General features: G+C 36.5%; 1 protein-coding gene across 1 annotated transcript in view; it reads right to left on the reverse strand.

Moving 5' to 3' along the window:
* MYL3 (myosin light chain 3) overlaps nucleotides 1-12,049 on the reverse strand; it is a 359,242-nt gene that overhangs the window by 95,806 nt on the left and 251,387 nt on the right. Inside the window, exon 4 of the mRNA XM_044065849.1 lies at nucleotides 1,315-1,488. Coding sequence (XP_043921784.1) covers nucleotides 1,315-1,488 — 174 coding nt within the window. The remainder of the gene's footprint in view (nucleotides 1-1,314; nucleotides 1,489-12,049) is intronic.

The raw sequence follows: 12,049 nt of genomic DNA on the forward strand, positions 1-12,049 counted from the left end.
ATAGAAAAAAATCATCAAGGCTTCTAGGTATAAGATATGGAAACCATGTTAGTATCATGAGAGTAACAGGATGAACAGGTACTGTAGTAACATAATGTACATAATGTACATATGTTACACTGACATTCGAATGAATAATAATAATTGGGAAGGATAATTATTGATATTATCCTTCCCAATTATTATTATTATTCATTCGAATGTCAGAATACGAAAAGAGTGACAGTAGCAGAATGAGCATGGACCATCCAAACATTGTTTATCCAAAGTATTGGTTGGAATTAAAACAGAGCTGTAGGAGCACAGAAATAGAAATAACAGGGTTGTGACTAGAGAGAAGGGGATTACGTGTTAAAAGTCAGAAATGAGTGCATGGATGTTCCTACTGAAACTGACTAAGGGTAAAAGAAAAGTAGAACTTGAGCGGCATTAAAGATTAACGAGACTAGTATTAGTATTAGAATGTGTGGGTGTGTGTGTGGAAGAGAAACAGCATGGAAACCTGAGCTAGGCAGGAGGAAAAACAGGTCAAAGAGTCAGATAATAGTTTTATAAACAAATATCTGCAGAGTAGTATAACATAAATTATGCAATTTCTGTTCATTCTTCAGCAAGTTTTTTAATGTACTCAAACACCAGGTAGTCCTCAAGGCTTCAATGACAGGATTTTACTGAGTGTGTTAGACTGTCATAACCAGCTGCAAATGAATTGGGGTGGAGCAATAAGACCAATGATGTGACATAAGGAAGAGTCACATAGCTAATTGTAAGCTATGATTATACTGTTTGTGTTTTTCAAACAGGAAAACAGATGGAGGGGAATTGTATATAGTTTCATACTAACCACCATGATGACAAAATTAAATCCAACATTACTAATGACTGCTGCACCAATATAAACAAAATGCCAAAAAGGCACTCCACAGACAGTATAGGTATGCTATGAATGGAAGTTCTTTTAAATATATCTAACCAAAGAAGGAAATATTAAGCTATAGCTACACATTCATGCAGGAAAGTCCGCCATGCACTTAAGAGGCAGTACATAATAATTTGCAATTAGTAGTGTATTTTGCGGGAGGGGAAGAAACCATGATGCTGAGGGAAGACAGAATCTCAGACAACTTCTGGAAACCAAATGCTTGTTTTTCAATATTTTTTCCAGAAACATTCTAGCTTAGAGAAAGAGAAAAAACTGCACATATGGCATTAGGTTATATTTTATTCATGCTTTCCTGCCAATAAGTAATAACGTGAATTGACAAGCTTCTACAGTGCTTAAAATAAGGATATGAAATGAATGACATTGCTCACCCAAAGTTGCTAAGACGTGTCGCAATTCGGCCCCCATTACTGTTCCATTGCCTTCTTTGTCAAACACTCTCAAGCCTTCAACAAAGTCTTCATATGTCCCCCTTTCTTTGGACTTTGAGATGTGCTGTAACATTGGCAAGAAAGTCTCGAAGTCCATCATTTTTAAGTTCATTTCTAAAAAGAGACATTTATATTACTTCCTGTATCTTCATCTATATGATAATGAACAATACAGCACACATAAAAAAAAGAATTTTCCATCAACAATATGAAATTCTGTGTACTCAGAATGTAGAACTAAACACTATCCTCCCCTGCATACAGTTTCTGAATATATTTTTCTTACCACTTATTCTATCAACTGTGTTTATGAATGTTACCAGGATCTGACAAACTTAACCTTTAAAAAATTAGACCCACACATCAAAAAACAATGTAAATGTCACATATAACAGAACACAGGAACAAAACAAGCCACTGAATAGTCATTCTCTTTCATGTAAGAATTGCTTTTTCATTATCTGTAATAAGACTAAGGGAGAAAAAACTTATTTTGTTTGATTTAAAAGTAAGTACGACACATAAATGCAGTTCTGAAATTGTAAACAAAATATTGTGCCAAAGAATATATAAATCTAAGTGCAAAACCAGCCCTGACAAAAAAAGAAAGAAGAGAAACAAAATCTTGACTTTCAGTCAAATAACAATTAAAATAATGTGCTTATAAAATGTCAAATTTATGAAAAAACTGTCTTAGTCAAAACAAGTTTTCTATCTGATGGTGAATATACTTGCATGCATAGTGTGAGAGAATTTTCATATCATTTGATACCCTGATAACTATTACAACCAACTACTGGGATGAAGTAGAGCCTGGAGAAAAAAATAATATATTGAGGAAGTATTGCAAAGAACTCAGTAACTGCACAGTGTGCAGAGTGTGGGAATCCATAGCTGCAATCTATATGGGAAAGAAAGCACATGCCACATGGCAGCCCTACAAGTGGATGAAGTAAAACCCATCCCTTTAATGGTGTTCAGACTAATCATCTATCCAGATGTTCACAAATTCTCAGCTATACTTTATGGGCATCATGAGTCATTGTAAATTCAAATTCTATATAGGAATGAAGCAATAGTTTGCGGATGCCCTGTAGAATATTTTATCAACATTTCCTATAGGTTCATAGGTAGTTACTCACATATTGACCAGAAGGTCTTTATAAGCCTAGCCATGTTTACCCAATATAATACTACAGAAACCCAATATACAGTAAAGGATCTTGCCTAAACTCAAGATCTTAGTTGATTGCCCATATCTAGGAGGGTCATAGGCGAAATCCCCAGCAGGAATTTATGGTTTCCCATACAGTCATCCAGGCTATGCTTAAACAAGGTTATAGAGGTGCTTTGTTTGATGTGACTTGGTAACCTATTCCAAAGGAGTGGCAAGCTCTGAGAGACATACCTGTCTCAAGAGCAGGTTCTATTTATATCACAGGCTAGGTTAAGGTCCCTGTTGCAGGTGACCATTGTCCATTTGACTTGCAGATCTGCAGCATTTCCATTAGGTTTAGATCCAAGATTACTCTGTAGGCCAGGGACACATCTCCTCTAAGTAATCTGTATGCTACTGAGTACAGTGACAGTGACTTCAGTCTGTCAGTGTATGACATGTGCTGGAGACCCATAATTTTCTTGGTTAGAAATCGTTGAGGTCTCTCAAGTTGCTGTAGGTGCTTCAGAAGATACATACAAAATGGATTATTGTACTCAAATATTGGCCTGATGAGGGTCAAGCACAGGGGTGTTATGACTTGTTTTGCTCCTGAAGCAATACTTTTGCTAATGAGGTGTGCAACATAGAATGGCTTCCTTACCACAGTAGTCACATCATGGTCAAAATTTCAGCTACAACTTGCGTTCCCAAGTTTCTCACAACTGAGTTGTTACTTAGGGTATTATTATTTATATGACAGTCTGCAGGGATATTGTGATATGATAATACATTTATTAGCGTTGAGTTTGAGTCCATGGTTTTGGAATTGGTTTGAGTCCATGGTTTTGGCATTGGTTTGTGCAAGTCCTTCTTGAAGTATATTGACATCTTTTGGGGATTCAATGATTGTACCTAATTTGCAGTCATCAGAAAACTTGACCAAATTACCTCTGTTTTGGCCTGAAACTCTGAGAAACATATTGCAAACAATAGGGGGGCCCAGCACTGACCCCTGTGGAGCCCCATTAGTGACAGGTTTGCTGGTTGAGGTAAAGTCCTCAAGTTTGATTGAGTGTGATCTGTCGGTGAGACAGTTAGCAACCTATCTGATGACATAAGGGTTGATAGTCAAATGGGAGAGTTTATCAATGATGCCTGAATATGGGATTGTGTTGAAGGCCTTGGCTACGTCAATGTAGGGTTTATGTACAGATTTGACTTTGTCTATGGCTATGGTGATATTTTTGAAGAAGTCCACCAGGTTTAACAGGCATGACCTGTCTTTGACAAAACCAAACTGTGTTGGATCAAGGATTTGGAGATCACCTATATCCTTTTATAAGGTCCATAATGATTTGTTTTGTGGCTTTACAGATAAGGATGATTAAACTTATGGATCTGTAGTTCCCAGGGTCTGTTGCTGTAGGTTGCAGTTTTCCATTCAGCAGGGACAAAATCAGTACTCAGGCAGTGGTTGAAGAGAGTACCTAATAGAGTTGCTAACTCGTGTTTTAGACCATTTAAAACACAACCTGGGATGCCATCCAGTCCCATAGAGGCTGTGTTTTTGGCCTTGGAGAGAACATTAATTACTTGCTCTGTGGATATGCAAGGTTGGTGTTACTCTCCTTCTCTGGATACAATAGAAGAGTATTCATGGGTTCTGTTCATGCAGCTTTATTATATACAAACACATCACAATTGAAGTTTACTGACTTTAACTTAGGTAACATATACAAACTAGCTACTGCAATCATACATGGCCACTCTTTGGCTGCACTCTAAAAATGGCTCTGGGTATAGCACATGCCTGTTATTTATATGTGCACATTCAGTCCTTGATATGCTTCTTAAAGATACAGCACATACATCCTGATCTACAGTTGGGGAGATATTGGGGGAATGCTTTGTGGAATATTTGGAGTGAACAAGGGGGTGAAATTTTCAACAAACCTGTTGGCTAGCAGGTTAGCTGTTTTGACAGGATCAGTGTATGTGATGCCATCCACAGCTAGTTCAGCACACATCTGTGCCCTTCTTTTTAGGTTATGGAAAAAGGTGAAGAATGCTTTACGGCTATCCTTAGCTATTAAACAAAAACTGGCACTGAGAGAAACAACTGACACCAAGAACACTCTCTGTATGCTGGAAACACAAGGAAGTCACTCGAGTGATAAACACAATTTATTCCACGGTGTGATAAAATCTCCACAGCATTAGCAGCATGTACAAGTAAAACATATATACTCCACAATATCCACTGTCAAGCCCTTTCATCCATCCGGACTTCTTCAGAATTATTGTAAATGTTTGGGTGCATGAATATTCATAGCAATCCAAAGCCGCAAAGAAGTACACATCGTGAATAAATTGTGTTTCATCACTCAAGTCACTTCCTTGTGTTTCCAGCATACAGAGAGTGTTCTTGGTATCCTTAGCTATGACTGCTAATTTTTTTTTTTGAAATTACCTTTAGAGGATTTTATAAGTTGTCTTATTTGTTTGTTCAAGCAGAGGAGGGTTTTCTTCCAGTGCAGGGACCTCTCTTTTTTATTCTTAGAAAGCAACTTCTTCCTCTTATTGTATAATTTATTAATACTAAATGTCCACTGGGGAGGCTTGTTTTTCCTTGAGGATCTTGTTCTAATCCTATCAGGTACATCTGTATCAATACATTTGTGTAAGTGTTTGTACAGGGCATTTGTGTATATCTTAGTATAGTTGTCAATGCCATCTGTGGAAACAGGAGCTTGGAAATTATTTATGCCATCTCTTAGGAGGGTATAATTAGCTTTGGTGAAAATTTTTTATCCTGAATTCACCTACCTTCAGGTGTTATAACTACTTCAAATGTGACTGATCTGTGATTATATTTAACCAGTGAGGGTCTTAACACTTGTGGTGGTGCAATGGTCACCCATGTTGGTGAGGACCAGGTCGAGAATATTTGCGCTCCTTGTGGAAATGTATACTACCTGTTCCAGGACATTTGTGTTAACAAAGTCCAGGAATCTTTGTGCCAGCATACTGCTACTCATATAAGTTTCCATGTCAATGGAGGGATAGTTAAAATCGCCCATGACTAGAGTGTTTGGTTTAATTAGATTGACTCAAGTAGGTCCAAATAAGCAGTGTGGGTATCTTAGTTCATTGAAGGGAGGCTATAGCTAATGATGACTTGAAGAGGGTCTTACCCACAGTTAGTTGAACTCAGAGTAACTCCATGGAGGTTTTCTGTCTAACCAGTCTAGAGGTATAGTTATCTTTGATGAAGACAGATGCTCCTCCTCCTTTGGTTCTCACATGTTCATTTTGCAGTCTTAAAGTGTAGAAGGCATTATAGCCTTGCAAGGCCAGGGTACTCTCTACAGCCCTGAACCAAGTTTCTGTAACTGCACTGATGTCAACATCCCCCAGGGGAAGGAGTGCTTCCAGAGGGTGCACCCAGGGAAGGTGGCCTAATGGTTAAGGTGTTTGCCTTGCAAACACAAGGTAGTACTAACCTATGAACCTATGAACTTTAGTTTCTTATTTAAACTCCTACCATTTAGTAGCATAACCTTTAATTTATTTGTGAGTGATATTTTTATGTCTGATCAGTGAAGTAGTCTCAAGTCATTCACACCGACAAGAACTATGATGGAGTTATAATGGTACTGGCTGTTGAGAGACTTTAGTGCATGTGTTATCTGATGAATCCTGGCAACTGACAGACAGCTGACTGTAACCATCTCCTTGTCCAGCCTGTTGAGTCGGACATCCTGTTAATAAGTAGTGGACCTTTATACACATTGCTGGCTTGCAGGAAGCTAGGTATGACACCCAACTGAATGCAACAAAGGACACAAATATAATAGCCATTTTATGTATTTTTTTTTTTGTTTATATTTGTTAATTGGGTGGAAGGGCTGGTTCTGGAACCCTTTTTAGCTATGATCTGGGCATACTGTCGCAGTTAGAATAACATACATAGTTAACAATTCTGATTCTTATTGTATCTTAATTAATTTTCTTCTCTCATTGGTGGGATTTTAATGAAGGGTATATAAATACAACGGGTTCTGGACTGATTTATTGTGCATCTGATGAAGTCTTAGGAAGAACACGTCTGTCATGTTGACATTTATGTTTTTGTACTAATTTACACCTGCTGGGACCTACAATAAAGAGGATTTATTGGAGCTGGCTTTTTGGTCTATTTTGTGCCGTTTCTTTAGGTTTTGAGTCTTTTTTTTCCGGCACTTGCTTCCTTTTTTTCTGTTTGGTTTACTGTTGGCATTTTTGGAAGCCTAGACCATTGCTTTCACTGCTGTCCCAATCCTATAGCATCAGGAGGTGGAGAGATGGGTAATTTGAAGAAACTGGTTTGACAACTCTCATAGCTGGTTGAGTTGTTAATGCCTTTTTGTTCTTCTATGGCATTGGCTATATCCAACAGCTCATTACCTGACAACCAGGAGGCGAGACATCCTGCAACTAACCGCGCATGCCCAAAACGAGCTGCTAACAGACATAATTGCATTGTTTCCAACGCAATAGACTTTATGAACCTGACCAGGACTTCTAGAGGATGACAAGGGTTTTAGTGGACCAAGATGAGGAAAACAGACAAAGAGATGTTTTATGTTCAATGGCCTGGTGATAGCATCAGTTAATCACTTGTTCTGGTTTTACATTCTCTGGTGTGGTCCTTCCCTTGTCATGCCATATTCCTGTGGATTTATATACATATATATATATATATATATATATATATATATATAGATATATATACATATACATATATATATACATATAGATATATGTACATACATATATATATATATATATATATATATATATATATATATATATATATATATATATATATATATATATATATATATATATATATATATATATATATATATATATATATATATATGTATATATGGGTCCACTATGTAATTTTGAAATACTGAAATACCGAAATTCAGTATTTCAAAATTACATAGCCAAAAACTCAAAAGTTCCGAAACCGGCAGAAGTGCGAAATTGAAAATCCTGAAGCACAGAGATGTTGAATTTCCACTTCCGTTGGTGTGGTGTGTGGATGTATAGGTTGAATTTAGGTAAGTTTGTATGTGTAAATGCGTTGGTTAGGGGCTTTAGTGTGTGTAAGTGTGTGTTGTGACTGTGATGTGTGTGTGTGAGGGACTATAAGATGTGTGTGTGTGTGAGTTTCGTTTGTGTTTCTGTGCGATCTCAGAGTTAGAATATATAAGAAAGGGGTGTGGGGGGGCAGAGCCTCCCACATGGAGGGGTGCAGGGGGCTTGCCTCCCTGCTTATCTATAGTGTAGATGCATTTATTTGATAGTAAGGAGGGTGTTTTGTGTTTGTTTATGTGTGTACTGTATGTGTAGCATAGTTTCGGCATTTTGAATTTCGCAGTTGTGTGTTTTCAGAATTGTGAGATGTGCTTGAGTTTTCGGCTATGTAATTTTGAAATACTAAATTTTGGGATTTCAGTATTTTGAGATTACATAGTAGATGCATATATATATATATATATATATATATATATATATATATATATATATATATATATATATATATAAAATATATGTATATATATCTACATATATTTATATTTGTAGGGGGTTAGTACTTTTCAGCAAAATGCTCAAAAGTTGACATCTGTTTGGTCACCACATTGGTCAACAGAAAAATATGTGATATTGGCAATCCCAAGTTAGATTAAAATGCCTTTTCCAAGGGGATTCAGCAATCTCTGAAATACTATATATAAAATATGCAGGGGGAGTGGAGTATCGATTGGCTTGCTTTCTGCAAAACACTTACTTTTTATTTTGCATGCTCTTAGCTTAATCTTTGGGGCATGCACAGCAGCCTCTCGATATTTTCTTGTTAACGTTTATGTATTGACATTCCAGATATCAATATTTTGCCCATCCAATTAAGAATACTATATCCATATATATCTGTATTTGTGTGCCTTTCAATGTAGAATATTATATCCATATATATCTGTACGTGTGTGTGTGTGTGTGTGTGTGTGTGTGTGTGTGTGTGTGTGTGTGTGTGTGTGTGTGTGTGTGTGTGTGTGTGTGTGTGTGTGTGTGTGTGTGTGTGTGTGTGTGTGTGTGTGTGTGTGTGTGTGTGTGTGTGTGTGTGTGTGTGTGTGAGTGTTTATCTATCTATCTACTTTATCATCATCAACATCTTTTTTTACATTTTTACACTGAGTCATGGTGTCATATCAACATTTCAAGTGACCAAAATAATCACCTAGAACTATTATTTACACCACTAACTCTCTTCTACTATTAATGTTTAGATATATATATATATATATATATATATATATATATATATATATGTATGTGTATATATAGCTATATATATATATATATATATATATATATATATATATATATATATACAGAGAGAGAGATCGCATATTTAAGGTGGAAACTGTCAAGGGATTTGCAGTATTATTCAGAGTTTCAGTGGCAGAATATAGTATGTAGTAATGCCAGAATCTGGAGTGATAGTTGATGTGGTCTTGCTTAATAATAGTTTAAAAGCTTACCCAAGTTGATGGGTATGAAACACAATGACAACATTCTTTTACTGTCTTAGTGTAAACAGTACCTGCCCTACAATAACAATCTTAATTTGAGCCATCTTCATTTCAGGGCAATATGTTGTTGTTGTTGTTGTTGTGTCTTTCGGCTTTTCTCGGTTAGGGGTCGCCACAGTGGAACTCTGGTCCGCTAATGATTGGCAGTAGAGTTTTACGTGCTGACTTGCCTGGCCTAGCGCACAGCCTTCCACAAAAGAACACCCATTCATGCATGTTGCCACACAGAAGACGCTCTAACTGAGAATCGAACAGGCAACGTCCAACTGTGAGGCGACAACGCTACCGCAGCACCAATACCACATAATAAACAATTATTATAAACTTATGAGTAGATCTTGTAGTATAAGGAATGTTCTGATTTACTGTTAAAATGGCTATCAAAACGTTATACCTCATCAGTGCTGTACAGTCTAAACAGAGATTATAAAACCATGATCTGCATGGTATGTTTACTGCCTTACCTTTCAGCTAATAATGTCAGCAGAATTAATGGCCAAATGGCCATAGAGTTGACAGATCCTGTGAGTGTAAATCAGTAAAAGATATTCTACTCAAGAGGATTTTCTGATTTTGTAGGATCTGCAAATCACTATCTAAAAGCAATTATGTGAACTGACTGGAAAATTAAGAGGAATGATAATTTTTATTTAGTGTAAGTGTTGTGAAGGGACTGATACTTGATAAAGGCACACAACAGATGTTCTTCTGTGCTTCTTCCCTGCATTACTCCCTACTGCTTATTTTACAATCTTTGAAATTGTTTCAGGTCAGAAGGGTCTCAGCTGAGCTCATCTATGCAGGCCTCTTAGAGGAATTTTGTGTGATCTGTTATACCCTACAGCAGACTGACACCAGGCATTATGTGGTCCACTACTACAGGCATGCATTATGTCTCAGCTTACTATGCAGGCTAGCTCAAGGTTTGTAACCCAAATGCAACTACCATTCAACCATGAAATGCTTTCACTGTAAATACTGCATTTTTCCATGATGGCTCTTCAACTCTCTAGTCTCTTCTGTGTTTATCAAAAAGGAGTAACCTATGCTTTGAATCATATAAATCATCGTTCTGCAGCTATTTTCTTAACATTGTGACACATTTTATTTTTCACTTTCTGTTTAGGAAATAATTATTAGGCACGTCCATTCAATTCACAGGTAGAAATAGTAAATTCACCACTGTGTCATTATTTATGAACCAAGTGACATTCAGTGTTTCTTACTTCTACACAGTGTTTATATCTCTCAGCCTCTTATAGCAAGAAATCTGGACAAAGCTATGAATAAAACTGGGACAAAGGCCCAAAAATAGGGACAATTTTTAAAATATTGCTCTCACAAACTTAGAAAGTTGATAGAATAACAGGTTTTCATTAGCATGAATTTTCTGAAGATTATGAAGTCTAAAACTTAAATGTCTTTCATTATTTTTGAACTTCAAACTTTAAATATTTGCCACTAATTAGCCATAAAACCACAATTTTATGAAAAATGGACCAAATATATGAGGCCAAAATCTGGACATTCTGTGAAAACCTGTACAGCTGAGAGGTATGAATTATTTTCCTTACTTCTGGTATGACAGTGAACATGCTAAATAAATACTGCCCAAAATGTGCTGCTTTCTGCCTATAATAGCAAATGCTTAAAATAAATAAAAATATACATAAAAAGATCACATTTTCCATTCTGCTATTTACTCACCACTGAGGAACAAGCTATATAAGAATCGAATGCCACTGACATCACTGTGGTTAAGGGCTGTATACTATACAAAAATCACTTCAAGTCTAATTTTCTTTTCTTTTGGAAAGGGTAAGTTTGTAAGTTTAAGAGTTTCCAGTCCTCAAGCATTGCTTGATTTGTGACAAGACAGTAGCATGGAACGTGGGAATATTTATTTTTATTTCCAGTGGATTATGCTACTAGCAACTTTCTTCATTTATTTTTCATTAAATAAAAAGATACATGTTTGTGGCATTATGCTGAATAAGGCATGTTGCAAGCACATTTTAGACTACATATTTACTTGCAGATCATTGTCTCATTTATCTGCACTTCTTGACATAAAGCAGCTGCACGTCAGCCATAGCTTTCATCATAGTGTATGGATTACATCAATGAAAATTAGCTAAACGAACAACTGTTATTGGTAGAAACTATCTGAAAGCAGATGGTGCTCCACATATCGCAGATGAAACACAGTGGTACATTCTATTTTAACCAAAAGAAATCCTTTAGTCCAATATCATTTCTAGGCTGGATGGTATAAAAAGCCATATTACTCTGAACAATATTGCAGAACCAGGCTGGGTGATTTTCACTAATGTATTGTATTTCCAGCCCTCAGAATGTCACTTCCTCCTCAAGTCAAATCACAATAAAAGCACATATACAACAAGGAGCCAGTATGCTAAAACTAAAATGATACTGCCACCATTTTGATCCTTTCTGGGTATTAATTCTATTGTGATGGTGAAGAGTCCACAGAATGTTCCAGACACTGCTAACACCTAGATTAAATATCAGTTAGGTGTAGCAAGATTCACAGTTCTGAAGTCATGTCTGATTATTAATACTGTGGTTTCTCTACATTTTAATTCATTCACATTAGGCATAACTACCTCATCTGCCTCCATATTCTCTAGGTCAGACTTCTAAAGAGGCTTATTTTGTACATTTATTAATTGGTTAAGCCCTCTGGACACAAGTGCCCCTTTTCAGGGGTGAACCAGGGGAGTACTCTCTAGCCAAGTTACTTACGTAGAAGTTTTCAATTGGTAAATGGAAGTAGAATGAATCAAACCATACACCATGACTGTAGGAAGCCCCCTTTTAATAACTCATAGCCTTAATCCTCTGTGATTAT

The sequence above is a fragment of the Protopterus annectens genome, chromosome 3.part0 (assembly GCF_019279795.1).
Source record: "Protopterus annectens isolate FY-2018-M chromosome 3.part0, PAN1.0, whole genome shotgun sequence".
Lineage (NCBI taxonomy): Eukaryota > Metazoa > Chordata > Ceratodontiformes > Protopteridae > Protopterus > Protopterus annectens.